The sequence below is a fragment of the Cyanistes caeruleus genome, chromosome 4 (assembly GCF_971803275.1).
Source record: "Cyanistes caeruleus chromosome 4, bCyaCae1.hap1.1, whole genome shotgun sequence".
Classification (NCBI taxonomy): Eukaryota; Metazoa; Chordata; class Aves; order Passeriformes; family Paridae; genus Cyanistes; species Cyanistes caeruleus.
In genome coordinates, this window is record NC_141704.1 from 10,180,112 (window position 1) to 10,195,708 (window position 15,597).

Here is a 15,597-nt window from a genome sequence, read left to right on the forward strand (position 1 = left end):
AGAAAAGGGATATGACTTCTCAATAAACTAGATACAAGGAGAGTAAACATAAATGTATGGGAAAAATTTGAAATTGAAGTCAAGCAATCACATATAAAAAGGTAGAAATCTCCCTATGGATAATTTGGAATGGAAAACAAAACTTTCCTGGCTGTCTGAACATATGTTATTCTGGATCCTATTTTCAGTATGATTTGTGAAGGCTACTTAAGGAAAAACATATTTCTTATATCTTCCCAAATAAATGGAAATTCCTTGCCTCAGCTGCCTGAGTACTAGGAGAGTCTGTGATTTTGCCAAGCCAATGGTGGACATTATTGCACATCACTCAAAAGTAGTGATGACAGAAAAAGCAGAGGAATTATCTGTTGTATTTTTCTGTTGGTTTTGCCTGTGTGTTTTACCTGTTTTACCTGCCTGTCGTGGTCTAACCCCACCCATCAACCAAACCCAATGCAGCCCCTCACTCACCCCCCCACTCGTGGGACAGGGGAGACAATCAAAGGGTAAAACCTGGAAAACTTGTGGGTTGAGCCAAAGGCAGGTGTATAGGAAAACAAAAGCTGTGCACACAAACAAAGCAAAACAAGGAATTAATTTACTTCAGGGCAGGCAGGAGTTCAGCCATCTCCAGGAAAGCAGGGCTCCATCACACTGAAGGTGCCTTAGGAGCAGAAATGCCATCACTCCGAAATGAAATTTACTATTTTTAAGCTTGATTTGGATTTCCTTTCCTTTCCTTTCCTTTCCTTTCCTTTCCTTTCCTTTCCTTTCCTTTCCTTTCCTTTCCTTTCCTTTCCTTTCCTTTCCTTTCCTTTCCTTTCCTTTCCTTTCCTTTCCTTTCCTTTCCTTTCCTTTCCTTTCCTTTCCTTTCCTTTCCTTTCCTTTCCTTTCCTTTCCTTTCCTTTCCTTTCCTTTCCTTTCCTTTCCTTTCCTTTCCTTTCCTTTCCTTTCCTTTCCTTTCCTTTCCTTTCCTTTCCTTTCCTTTCCTTTCCTTTCCTTTCCTTTCCTTTCCTTTCCTTTCCTTTCCTTTCCTTTCCTTTCATTTTCTATAATTTTATGAATAGTGGGTACTGTAACTGCAAATATCTTTTCATAACATTTAGGTTTTTGAAACTTCTCTATGCTAAGTTGTTGACCATCATCTATTTTTCAAAAAAATAATATATATCAATCCTACTAAAATGTGGACACAAAAAAATCATAATTTCACCTTTGTATTCATCAAGTCAGTGAAGTAGTATTATTTTCTTCTTTTTACAAAATTGAAAGTTTTTTTCGTTTTTTTTACAAAAACTGAAAGTACTTGTTTAGCTACATGCATTCTTCAATTGTTCTGGTGTATTATGTCTTAAAATTTGCTTTTTAACTAAAAAGTCGTTTTCTCCCTTCTTTGTTGGTTATTTTCTAGGAGCTGGGCCTTGTGATTACAGGAACCCTGCCAGTCTTCAATCTAACAAGGGAACAAAATGGGAAAATTGTAAGTTGTTCCTTCAAGGGAAAACAAAAAAAAAAGCACCAGCATATGAATTAAATTTAATGTTAAATGTCTTGAAAAATATGCATTTCCATAGAATATTTGTAGTGTAATTGTCTTGTACATGAGAAGGAAAGCGGTCATATCTACTTACCTGATAACCTCCTGAGAACAATAAAATACAGTGCATTCTTTTACCCTTTTTGTCATTCTGAGTTTCAGCGTGTGACATTCCATCATCAATCCCCGTGCCTTAGTGGCACTGGAAGTGCATGAAGTGCTCAATAGATGGGAAGTAGATGATAATATTATTTAGACCTTTCCAAGAAATAATGTCCAGAAAAATTCCTAGCAAATCTCTGAGGCTATAACATTTCAGGGTAAAAGGCAGTGATGTAGAGAATATAAATTAGTTGGTTGTAATGATCATAGAAAAGAGCACTGTATACTTAGATTAAATTCTTAGTGTTTAATAAGTAAAATTTCCCATCCCTGTTACTGTCTGACATGGAATCTGTGTCCACAAAACAAAAAACAGACCTGGAATATGCTTGATCAATGTATGGTAAAATATTGTACTTTTGGTGTACTCCAGGTCAGAATATACAGAAATTTAGACAATTTAGACAAAATATTCTTTAATTCAGTTTCTCAGCTGTTACGTAGAATGAACCAATGAGGGTTTGACCACTGCATTCTTTAGTTTACCTTCAGAATAGTTCTCTTAGTTTCCTTTTAAAAACAAAACAATAAAACAAAAAAGTTGCATATCTTATCTACAAGACAATGCCTGGAATTGTCTGAGCCTGTTTCAAAGTGACAGACTACTGATAATCAGAGGATGTCTTTCTGAGAAGTAAAACAGACGTGATCCAGTACACAGGAGCAAGAGAACTCGAATCTGCTCAATTTGTACCTCCACCAGAATTTTTTTACAGGCTGCAAGATACCTTCTCCAATAAATTTTATAAATTTATTTAATGTGGAGAAGGGATTCAGGTGGCCCAATGTAAATGGCTGCCCTCCTTTTCTGTAGTAGGAAAATAAATTATAAGCTAAAGAAGTGTAGTGCCTGAGCCTCTGATTTCAAATGCTGATGATTCTTACACTCACTGGGTTTTTTTGTTGTGTTGGAATATTTTTCATAATTTCATCATTATACTATACATACATGCATATATACATATACATATATATATACATACACATATATATATATATATATATATATGTATATATACATACCTACTTTGTCCTCACATATATTGTTTATTCATCCCAGAAAGTATCCATCTTCAGAAATAATTTTCATATTCTATACTAAATTCTAACTTTATTAAATTTAATTTTAGATCACATTGATATTATTTAAAATATTCAGAATAGACACGTAACTAAATAGGCAACTTCTCAAAAGGTATCTGTCAAACAAGAGATAAAGGCAAAAATATGAATTTACTGACGCAGTTATTCTACATTGTAAATATGTGAAATACATACTAACATTTTGGAATTCTACCAGAACCAGCTGATTCTTGGAGTAATGGGGGTTGATGTCTCTCTGGAGGACATAAAAAAACTGACTCCCCGATTTACGGTAAGCCGCTTGCACTGGTGGTTCCTCATAATGTATATTTTATCTGTGATTGCTGTACATCCTCTTTCGTAAGTCATGCAGCATTGACTGGATTTGAGTCAAAACACTGACAGGCTTCTTTTCATAGATCTTTTTCTATTGTTGTACATTTCCTGGTGGTTTTCTCTCCAGCCATATATGTGTTTCTATGCAATTTGTCCATCAGGATGCTGTGTAAAGTCAGATTTTACATTGGGGGATATATCACAAGTAATTATCTTCCTGTATCTTAAGACACTGCTTTTTAGTTAAGTGTTTGGTTCTTAATGTAGAGTGCACAATCATTTCAGCTGATAATATTTGCCATTTATCTAGGACTGCTCTTCATAGAAAATTTCTTTAATATAGGTGTCTGTCTGTATCCTACTCTGCATGACTGATTTATTTATGTTGACACCTAGCTGTGGAATTTCTTTGAAAATAATTAGTGCTGTGGAAAACAAATATTGTGGAATAAAAGGAGCATCACAAGTTTGACTGAAGGCAGATGCAAAGTCCTGCATTTTGAATGGAATAATCCCCAAGCTCAGGCTGGGACAGGCTGCCGCAAAGGGCAGGAAAGGACCTGGGAGTTGTGGTGGAGGACACGCAGTTAGCAGTGTGCCCTGGCAGTAGAAACCAGCTGTGCAGTAAACATCTGCATCAGTACGCTGCCCAAATTTGATCTCCTCAGTATAATAAATACTCTGAGGCCCAGTGCAGAGCCACTAAATTGTCCAAGGGTCTGCAGTACCTGGTGCAGAGGAAGAAGCTGAGAGAGATGGATTTGGGCTGAAGAAGGAACCTAAAGGTTAGCTAATGGGAATTCTGCAGAAAATGGACCTTGACATTGCCTCAAAAACGGCCTGTCAGCATAGGTATGGCAATGGAAGCTCCAACTGGAACTAAGGAAGAAAGAGAGCAGGCTGCCCAGAGAGGTTGTGGAGTTGGCATTTGAGGTGTGTCCAGTGCTGTGTCCAGTTCTGGTCCCTCAGTTTGGGAAGGACATTGAGACGCTTGAACACGTCCAGAAGAGGCAATGAGGCTGGTGAGGGGCTGGGAACACAAACCCTGTGAGGAACAGCTGAGGGAGCTGGGATTGTTTAGCCTGGAGAAAAGGAGACTCAGGGGTGACTTTATCACTCTCTACAACTCTCTGAAAGGTGGCTGTGGTCAGGTGGGGGTTGGTCTCTTTGTCCAGGCAGCAGCTGACAGAAAGAGAGGACACAGTCTTAAACTGTGCCAAAGGAAATATAGGTTGGTTATTAAATTTTTTTTTTCATGGAAAGAGTGATAAAGTACTGGAATGTTCTGCCTGGGGAGGTGGTGGAACAGTTACCATCCCTAGATGTGTTTAAAAAAAGCCTGAATGTGGCACTCAGTGCCATGGTCTAGTTGAGGTGTTAAGGGCATGGGCTGGATTCGATGATCTTGAAGGTCTCTTCCAACCTGGTGATTCTGTGAATTCTGTAGAATTCAAAGGCCTACTGAAACCTAGTCCAAATTCACAGTTGGAATTTATTTTTAAGTTAGCTTTGCTTTCAGTGAAAGGTTGTACCAGCTCACCTTCAGAGGTCTCATCAGCCTAAATCATTCTCAAAGTTTATGATCCTAAAAGAGTAAATATCAAGAAAGTATCTTGTCTGTGTTAGTAATCTTATACTTCATGTTTCCTGAAGCATGTTTGCCACAATGTTAGCATTCCTTGAAAGCCATTAATTACTATTTCCTCAGTACTTAATACCATATAGTGCTAAACTTCATTTTTCCTTTCAGCTTTGTCCCAATGGATACTACTTTGCGATTGATCCTAATGGGTATGTGCTACTGCATCCAAATCTCCAACCCAAGGTATGAAACACCTTCTAATTTACTTCTCCATTATAAGGGGATATTGTCAGAAAAAAATCAGAAATTATGGATTCAGGGTTGAATGCAGGATTTTTGAATTTAGGATTGCTGAATGCACAAGAAAGCAATAGTGAAAATTCTCAGTTTTGTGGGTGCTAGGAAAATACCACCAGCGTTGGCTTGTATTAGTTATTAATAAAATTTTAAAAAATTATATTTGGAATGCATAATTATATATGTGAGGTGTTTCATTATACATAGTAATATAAAAACAACTAATAGTAGCTGTAATATTGTGAAAACAGTATAATCATTGTGAAGAATCTTAAACTGAGGAGTTTTTTTACACTTTTTTTATGTTGCTTTCTCATTTAAAAGATGAAATTTTCATACTTGCAAAACCAAAGAAATCAGAGGAAAACACAATATATTTTACTTGATTTTTTTGTATTTATTTATTTGCTTATTTTCTGTTTATCAGAGCTGAAACCCGATCTCAGAATGCTAAATTTTTAGTAGTTTAACTTGAGAAAGGTCTTTCATGTTTAAATATGAAACTTTTTTGTAAATATGATTAGGACACAATTTTCATCAAATTTAAGGAGAATAGAAACTAAATATTTCAGTTTGGCTCTTTATCCATTAACTGTGGTCCTTACCTTGTGGAGAATCTTACATTGTCTGTATCTTCTTAAATAACTTGCCTCCCTAACTTTGATGGAAAACTTCAACATGAATGGATTTTTTTTTTTTTTTTTTTTTCTGAAATCAGACTTTGACCTTGGTTTTAATGAAAGGTTTCTCCATATGAAACAATCTTCTGTTTAGTGGACTTCTTGAAAATTCTCATATAATAATTCAATATTTCCAGTCAACTGTTATCTCTTGAATTCTTAAAGTTATATTGTATAAAAGACAGAGTTAGAATTACTTTTTTAATTGTCAAAGACAGAAGATGAAATTAAGAATTCATCTACATATTTTAGTGATTAATTTAAATCTTAAGCTGTGAGAAGTTAGCTTTGTGAATATTTGAATTAATTTATTGGAGAAGTAATTAACACATTTGAAATCTTTTGCCAAGTGTGTAACACAAGAAAGAAAAAAGTTCTTCTGAAGAAGAGAATAGAATTTGACAGAGAAAGAATAACTTGGCATTATTAATGAGATTTCCCTTTTGATTTATTTTGAAAGACACTTAAAAATAAAAAGGAAAACTGGAAAAGGTTTTTATATAGTCTTCAAAACTGAGCTTCTGAGTAACTTCAGTTTCTGGATATCTGCATTTGATTTTCATGTCTTAAACAATGGAAGTTTTGATTTGATGATTTTTCTTGGTGAATTCTTCAGAGGCAAATATCTGCATCATTACTGATCCAATCTTTTCTTAATTAGAGGTTAATAGTAATTAGGTGATGGCGATTGGCCTGTTTATCTTTCCCTGGTATGCAAATAAAACTGTCTTTTCATTCACAGGAGTAATGTAAAAAGAAGCAATGCAGTATTCTTATTTTAGACCTAATCTTTTGAGAAGCTGATGGATATGGTCTCTGTTCATCTCAGATATGCTGTTGTCCTGCAGTGTTGCCTCAAAACACTGAAGAATAAAAACCTTTGTTAAAAAAACCTTTGTTAAAACTCAGCTCATCCCAACTAAATCTAAGCAAACTGAGATGGATTATTGGGATACGAATTGTCATGGTTTCTCTGTGTAGTTTTCTTCTTAAAAGGATAGTGAAGTCCAGAGATGCTTTCCCTTAATGCTCAAAACTTTGAATTAGAGCATGTTTAAAACAGGATGTTTTCTGAGTAGTAATTTTTATGTTGCAGAATGATGTCTAAGTGTAATACTAAGAATTTGCATTATTATTGTTATTGTTGTTTATAACAGTTACACAGACTAGACTTTTTCACTCCCAGTTTGTGTGGGGTGGTGCATGCTATTCCGACTGATACAAGAACTACAGTTTAAAACTAAGGTACACAACAAAGACAGATATATTTAGAATTCATGGACTTTCTTTAACATGTCACATTAATTTTAGTTGAACCTCTCAGAAGCTGTTAACTTATTAACAAACAACGTCTTATCCTTCTTTGTCAGCAATTTTTCAATAGATGTAAACTAAAACATAACTACATCTTTACCTTTGAAGAGGTGAGGGTTTCTTAGACTTCCAGTGCTTCCTTCTTTTGAATGTCTTTGGCTTTCCTTCTGAAAATCTATTTCCTCAAATCACAACTGGTCCAACACAATTAATAATTTGAGAAATTGCCTTGATGTTTGTAAAGTTGTTTGCACAACTGAGAAAAGGTAACAAACAACAAGTTCAAAAGCATATTAAAATAATTTAAAACTTTCCTGTCATGTTTTTTTGTTGAACTACATGAATGCTATGCCAAAGTATAACAAGATTTTTTTTTTTTATTCTAATAAGCAGCTTAATATATTTTTAAAAGCTTAATCCATTTTTATGTTTATGTAATTTGTTACATTTTTTTAAAGTGCTTAAATTTGTGTTTTATTGCAATTTTTCTTTGTTTGTGTCTGCATATGTGGATGCATTTTTCCCACTGTTATGGGAGAGAACAGGTGGATGCACCACCAAGTAAACATGGTCACTGAAGTGAGTCTATTAAGCATGTGTTAACAAGCTTAATCTAAATTAGATTTTGAAAGCAATAAATAATTTTATTTCTCAATCTATTCTAAAGATTAGAATCTTCTTTGTTTTTACTATGGTTCTGATCAAAATCCATTTAATGATAGTCCTAAAACTCCATGTGCCTTCAGCAAGGTACAATATTCTTTCTTACTGCTTAGGGTTATTTAAGAAACTTAAGAGTAGCTGGGTTTTAGAATTAAATATAAAAGTAATCAAAAAGTGAGCTATTCTCATTCCATATTTTATTCCATCAGGGTATATGGAAGGGAGAGCTATCTCTTAATTTTATTCACATCAACATATGTCTGATTTTTGGTTCCCCTATCCAAATCCTGTGTGTAATTGTGATAGAGAGCTCAGAACTCATGGTCAGGAGAAGGGGCAGTCTCTGCTTGCAGTGGTAAACATACACTGGACAGTGCAGATGTTGAGAAAACACTTCCATTCTATAAGTAGGCTGTTTGCTAATAGTGCAAAAATATAAATTAATGCTTTTTTGTTACTTCAGCAAATTGGTGTGGGCATACCAAAAGTTAAATTGAGAAAAAGGAGACCCAATGTACAGGTAACTTTGGATGGAGGTGATTAGTGAATTAGATTGCATAGAACTGGAAATATAATTAGAAGGCTTCTGCCCTGCTTACTAGGAAATATCTAACTAGAGAACTGTTAATTGTGACAAACAGCTTCCAAAGCATGAAGCTTGCATCCTTTCCTGTTTAAATAATAGAAACATGCTATTGGCTGTAGTGGAGGACATTCCATTAAATTATGGTGCTTTACTAATAGGTGCTAATTAGAGTCGTGCTCTAAAAACTCTTCAGATATTGAAATTAATTTGAAGACTGGAAATAAAAAGAGACTACTTGTGCTGGCTTTGCTTGCATAAACCCAAAGTCAAGAGAAGATCAGAAGCTAATTCTTGTGACTTTATTGCCAAGTTTTATTGTACAGTGTATGCTGCATAAAATTAAAGAATGTGAGTTGTTCGGTTGTTTTGTTTTTTTTCCTGGGGAAGTCAGAGTAGGGAATTTGTTCTATCTGCTATTTACATGGGATTTTCTCAGTTTAGCAGACCCAACTGCCCAGAATTAACTGTCATTAATCTGAACAGGTTAGCTAGTCAGGTTTATGTAATGCAATTCCTGAGCAGAAAGCATTAATGAAAACTTAAAAGTCATTAAAGGAATAGATTAACAATGTAACTAGAAAAATAGCAAACTTAAACATAGTATATCAAGTTTGATTCCTTACGCATATGGGAATCTATTACACAAAACTTGGATAGAAACACCAGTAAAACATGGTGTAAAATCCTGACCCAAGTCAGAGATTTCACCAAGTGTCAGGTGGCTGTGTTTATGACGTGTAGAAGGTCACCTTGGCACTGGGTTTTTTGTTTGTGCTCTGGAGAAAGCAGCACTGAATCATAGAAAACCTCAATTTTCTTAGCACACCTGGCTCCTCAGCTTGCCATGGAGTGGTCTGGGTGCTGCTAGGTTTGCCTGAGAGTTCTTGCTGCCCAGGGAGGTGCAGCACTGGAAAAGCTCTGGGCTCCCATCTGCTCCAGATGCTCCTGAGTTTACCTCTGTGGCCCAGGATTTTGCAGGCTTCTTAACATAACATTTTTTAAAAGCCTAGTAGTCTTTGTCTTCATTAGTACAGGTAGGAACTAGGCTCCTGCAACACAGAAAAGAAGGTCATCCATAGAATTTGTGAGAATACTGACCTCCCAAAACACGTCAATATAAAAATATTTTATTTAATTTTTTTATGTTGCTGCACCAGTTCTTTCTTTCTATGTTTCCTTCATGAGTTTTCATTGAAATTGTAGATCCTTGCCTTTATTTGTCCTGCTGAAAATGGATTGCAATCCTTTTATTTGCATGCATCATTGCTAGTGATTTACTTCTGTTCTGTTTTGTTAAGTTGTGCTGGTGAATGTGGTGGTGGTGTACTTATTCCAGTCATGTTGCACACATGACTGGATAAAGAGAAGAGCAAACTGAACTGTAAGTTTGTTTCTTCAAGGCTTGGAATAAACCCCAGTAAATGGCAACCTTGGATATAAAAATTATGGAGTCCAAATAGTGGTAAAAACATTCTTGGGGGAAAGAGATATAAGGGGCAAATAGCCTTCCATTTAAAGTACCAGTGTAGGAATTTTCTGTCCTAATTTTTAGTGGTTGTTGTTGTGCCTCAGGCACATCTCAGAATGTATTTAAATATTTATGCATTTATGCCTATTAAAAGTGGTTAATAAGTATCATATAAGAAATGTGAAGTGATATAATATGTCTTAAACAGAAAAAAAACCAGTTAATGCATACTTGAATTTTCACAAAATTAAAGTTCGCTATTTTGTCTTTGGGACTCCTTGACTATGACTAGCCCAGGTTATCATTTGAAATAAATATTGACCTTGATTTGATGTGATGGCTTTTTTTCTTTTTTTTTTTTTTTTCCTTTTTTTTTACCATTTATTTTCTTCTTTGTTCCTTTGTGTGTTGGAATGGAATGTGAACTCCATAAATGCCTCCTCTGCCATGCCAATGCCTTCATGCATGCTGTTTGGGTTTGACCATGCTATTCATTATCCATTGCATGTAAGATATGTAAATTTTTATTTATTTTTACATTTTAGCATTTTGTTATATATTTTGAGAGCATGGATTTGTTGGGAGGGAAAAGCAATTGCATAGCAATAATTGAATAATTTTGAATTAGTAGAAAGCACACATTAATGCCAGTATATTAAAGTTGCTAATGTTACTTATCATATATAAATAGAAATGCAAAAATTTTCTTGAAGTTTTCAGTAAATATTCTATAGAAATACCCAGAATCTTTGTCTGCAATCTTTTCAGTACATATTCTCTTCCTGAGAATAAATGTATTGGTTTTCCTCTTAGCAGACAGTAAGCCTTGTTAAGAACAAGAGTAATTCCACATAGCCAGAGACATGTACATTTTGTCCTCAAGAAAAGAAAGAAACAGTATTTTGTCTTCTGGAACTATTATTACAATCTTGAAAATAAGGGCTACTGTTAAGTTCTTGACTCCACATTGTTACATGAAGGTAGCTTTTACCAGTTGTTCAGGATATTACTTTCTTCCAGTACATGCATGAATTGTGATGAGACATGCTTGTATTCCTTGCATTCCTTGATAGAACATCTACATTTGTCATGTAACTTTGTCAGACAAGGAGGAATATAATCACAATTTTGAAGGAAGGGACTTTACCCTCTATATGTTCATATAGGAGAATTACTGAAATCCTTTTTTTTTAAGGTGCATTAAATAACTACTGAGTGATAAGGATGGATGATTTTAACACCACACATAATATAAAGTCAATGGGGCTTTAGGCAAAATTGCCAGAAAAAAAAAGTTGGATTCCCAACAACTCACATGGAAGATGGCTCTGGCCAAGGAAATGCAGACTGCAGCTGAGAAAGGAGTAGAGGCTGGAGGGTGGTCCAGTCTAGTTCAGCAGAGCTATCGTGGTCTTCCAGCACTCCTGTGGGGCAGGGTTATTACAGGTGTAGGTCACCAGAGTTCTCTGTGCTCCATAGTTGAGGGTGGACATCACCAATTTTCCTTAGGTCTGGAACCTTGGGTTTCAGTATTTCTGTGCTGCAGGTTTCCATCTTCTAAACTGAGATAACATGAGATAACTGATATCAAGAGAAATGCTTTTGAAACTCCAAAGTGCTCAGGGAAGTCCTGGAATGCTGACAATAAAAGTGGGGTTTATTTTCAATAAACCTCAAATAATTTGCTGCAATTGCTGCCTTTTTAAATCTTGACCTGTAGTCTATTCCTCATATCAGCAAGTCTGTTGTCTGCTCTTGGTAAAATTGCAGAGTGCAGTTCCCCAGCTTACTGGTTGGGTGGAAAACTCTCCCAAATTTCTCTCTCCCTTCTTGGAGGCAGGACATCAAGTGAGAGATCCATATCCTCTGCTTCTCTGCTTACTCTGATTCCTCCCAAACCAGTACAGTCTGTGAGATGCCAGGAGAAGGAGAAGCAGCACCTCAGCATGAGCCATGTACATGACAGGCTGTAGACAGGCTCTGGCAGTTAGTATTAATTTGATTTTCACTTACCCGATTAATCTCTCTATTGCACAAAATAAAACAGATGAGAAAGGGCCCCTAGAAATGCTACAAGAGATTAAAATAGATGGGTAAGTAAACCCAGTAAAGTAGGCCTATTTTAAATTATGGGATTAGAGTGGTTTGTAATATTACAGTGCTCTGTCTTTATTATTTGATAACTTAATATCTTCTGCTTCAGAATCCTAAATCCCAGGAACCTGTTACGCTGGATTTTCTAGATGCTGAATTGGAAAATGATATAAAAGTTGAGGTGAGATTATGTGGTTTCTTAGAGCCTGTCACTTCTAGTACTTCACCATATAACTGCAAAACAATAAATGTTCTAGATTTTGAATGGGAATCTTTTTCAATATAGATTTGTGTTTTAAATTTTTAAGATTGACTTTATAGAGATGAATTTATATTTAGGCAAAATAAATCCTAGCATTATTTATAGGCAAGGGCAGTGTAATATATTCTCTCATTTTGAAAAACATCATGATTGCTACTTAAATTCTTCTTCATGAAGTAACAACTCCTGGAAAGGAAGCTATAAAAAATTTTCAAAACAGAACACTTTTTAATAGATCATTAAAATATTACCTGAAATATCTTTAAAGTGTTTCTCTTATTAACAAAAGATTGTTCCTGTGGAGAGAAAGAGAACTGAGAAACAAAGTTCAGTGTAGACAACAAAATGATTCCTTTGTATATTTTTCAGTTACTAATTTTGTAATATATTCAGAAATGGTAACTTTTTAAAAACAATCAGTTAGTTTTCTGAAATTAATGGCATTTTGCATCTTTAAAGTATTTCTTCACTGAAATTGTTCTTTTATAATAACAGTAATCAGCCTGCCTTGGTATCTCTTTAATTCTTAAGTTTCTTTGAAATGGCTGCTTCAAGGGGAGTTACTCTGGAGCTGTACAAAAGTGTTTCTGTGAATCAGTGCTACTACCTGAATCACACAGATGTGCTGGGAGGCACAAGAAATGCTGGACAAAGCTCAATTTCATCTACACAGAATTCATTCTCTCTCTGTCAGTGCCCAACATCAAGGACTTTTATGGTCTTGCAATGCAAAGTATACCAGAATTGTTGCCTCATAACTCAACTGATTCAGTATATATTTGCATAAAACAATTTCTAATTGGAATAATCTGAAAATTGTAAACAAATTTTTTTCTTTTTAAGAGTTGTGACTTCAATTTGCATTATTGCAACTTGACTGATTATTCATGTTACATGCAAAACCTACACTTTTTTTTTATTTCATTTTTTCCTTTCCTTCCTTGCCAATAGATTCGGAAAAAAATGATAGATGGGGAAAGTGGAGAAAAAACATTTGAAACACTGGTCAAGTCCCAAGATGAGGTAAGATAAGAACCCAAAGAGTTACATTTACAGGACTAAACGAAACCAGAAAAAATAATGTGAGATGGTGAAATGCTGGGATGTTCATTTTGTAATGACAATTTGTACCATTTTTCCCCTCTAGATTTACTAGTTTTACTGGCTTATAGTAAAAAAAAAATAAATTATATACTCAGGAAAAAAAGAATTGTTTTGTTTCTTGGTTTCTTTGGTGCATCATTAATCAGGCAGTTGTTGATGAGGTCTTACACTCTGTTCAACAGGAAATGGACCCAGCCTACTTCTGTGCATGAATTCCAAAACAAAGTGCTTAATTTGCTTGCGGAGATGTGTGAGGATGGGTTTGGTAGTTTATATTGTGGTTGGATGGGAAGAAAGTTGTGAGAAAAAATAATAAAGTAACATTTTCATGCCATAAATGAAGACTCTTTGGGATAAGCAAATTCATCTTACATTTATATCATGTACTTTCTGAACCGCTTGTTGAGTTCTTTATTTTCTTGTCCAAAATACTTATTCCTGATAAACATTGCTACTGTTTTCTCTAATAAGCAGTCTTGTTTCCTAGCAATAGGAAATACTCAAATTTGATATGGGTCATTACATGTGTGCTCTGCTTCTTGGGAAGAAGTGAGAAGAAATCATGCCTGGTGTGCTGAAGGAGCAGTTCTGGCCAGAACATGCCCCACAGTTACAGTTCCACAACAGCTTTTTAAAACTATTGTTCTGAACATGGGTCAGCTTGAAGATATCTAATTTGATGACTTTGCAGGCACTGCACAGCCCATATATATAAGCTCAATATAACAAGAGTTAGAAGAATTGCTTGCAGTTAATTCATGTTGGCTTTCTCCTCTTCCTATGTTCTTCTAGAGACCTGTATCAGCACTGCCCTTGCCTCCATTACTGTTTCGTGGTTTCTCACAGTAAAATGCTAAAACTAAGATTTACAATCTGCTTTACAATATCTGGGTAAATCCTGCTGTGGGAAAAAATTAGTTTTTCCTGAATGGTTCCGCTCTTGGAGAAAGGTGCATGGACAGGTGTTTTCTGGGCAGAGAGGCTAAGCCCCAGTGGATGCCAGTTCTGCCCCCTCACCTGTGTCAGGAGCCCATGCTGTTTAGGATGGCACCATTGTGTTCCCTGAAGGGAAACTGAGTCATTCCTGACACACTGTGACACACAGGCATCTGAGTTGAGCATAAACTGCTGCTCAGGGAAGAGGCTCCATGCTGGGACATTTTCAGATTTATGTTGTTTTGTTTGAGGAGTGCCTTTCCGGGCCTATGGGTGAAAAAGGCTCTGTGTAGGTGGTTAGAAGAGGGAGGGTTAGAAGGTCACAAAAATACAATAACAAGAATATGATTGTACAAGAAATTGCATTAATGGCAAAGATGTTGAAGAGATTTCAAGCTGTTTGTACATTTCTCAGGCTCTGTGCTACAGAAGACCTGTAACTGTTGGTCCTGCAATTCTTTGCCCAAGGAAAGAGGGAGGGAATTATTGCAAATGCTGAAGTCAGTTACAGTATCTGGGCAGGAGGGAGGATGTAACATCCCTGGGTGCATGAGAATGTGACAGTTACACACAGCCCAAACCACAGTCTGTGTTGGAATAAAATATTCCAAGCCTTTGATCCCAGATGTTTCAATGCCAATGAAATTAATTATCCTCACCTTCCCTTGCACCATGGCCCAAGATTTTTTCCTCTACCCAGACCCCTGTGAGAGAAGAAAGGAGCAGCCAGAGCTGACTGGCTATGATGACTGCTTCCAGCCATTGCACCCCCTCAGCTCCAGGCTGCCAGAACCAGAAAAAAGCTGCTTTAAACCACGGGCCACGCATGAGCCATGCATCACTTAGCACTTGATAGCTTCATATATTTTCTTATAAAAAGGGCTGATGTGGTCGGTTGCTCTGAACTGACAGTTGCAGTCTTTGGGCTTAAAATTTATGTTCTTTTTGTTTTGCTTTTTGGTTTAAGTTTGCATCGCTGTCCTTTTGTGTTGCAGCTGGCCCCAGCAGTGTCTTGGGAGATGACTTCATACTACAGCATAGAGACTGGACTTGTAGCAAATGTGGGTGGGATGCACTGGAGTCTCCCAAGGCCTCAGGGGCTTTCCGAGTAACAGAGAAGATGCCATAGGAACAAAAGCGTTGCCACATTTGGCAGCCGGGCTGGGTAGTAGCGAAAATTGAAGGGTCACAAAAGCTGCAATAACATGTGTGAGTTCTTTGGAGTGATCAGCTGGGGATGAGATGGTCTCAGACCGCCCTCTGAGGAAGTAGGCAAAGGTAAATGGGAGCTGAGGTATGAGGATGTGTTATCTGCTGGCTTGTCTTTGAAGGGAGCTTTCAGCCAATTTGCTTTCAAGCACTCTGACAATGCTGGTGGCAACAGGATTGAATTACAGCCAATTCTTCTCTTCCCTTCCCTCCCACCTTGGGCACTGTTTTTCTCTTGTGTGGTACACATGTGTGACCCATGACACTGTGCCTGATTTGGAGGG

General features: G+C 36.3%; 1 protein-coding gene across 6 annotated transcripts in view; it reads left to right on the forward strand.

Annotated features, from left to right (window-relative positions):
* The window catches only part of CACNA2D1 (calcium voltage-gated channel auxiliary subunit alpha2delta 1), a 361,272-nt gene that overhangs the window by 310,372 nt on the left and 35,303 nt on the right, over positions 1-15,597 (forward strand). For 2 of the 6 annotated variants that reach the window (XM_086886615.1, XM_086886616.1), the window contains exons 16-21: positions 1,412-1,480; positions 3,000-3,074; positions 4,869-4,943; positions 8,118-8,174; positions 11,912-11,983; positions 13,016-13,087. In XM_086886615.1, the coding sequence (XP_086742741.1) occupies positions 1,412-1,480; positions 3,000-3,074; positions 4,869-4,943; positions 8,118-8,174; positions 11,912-11,983; positions 13,016-13,087 (420 nt within the window). The remainder of the gene's footprint in view (positions 1-1,411; positions 1,481-2,999; positions 3,075-4,868; positions 4,944-8,117; positions 8,175-11,911; positions 11,984-13,015; positions 13,088-15,597) is intronic. The other 4 variants (XM_086886617.1, XM_086886618.1, XM_086886619.1 and 1 more) reach the window with 2 other exon arrangements.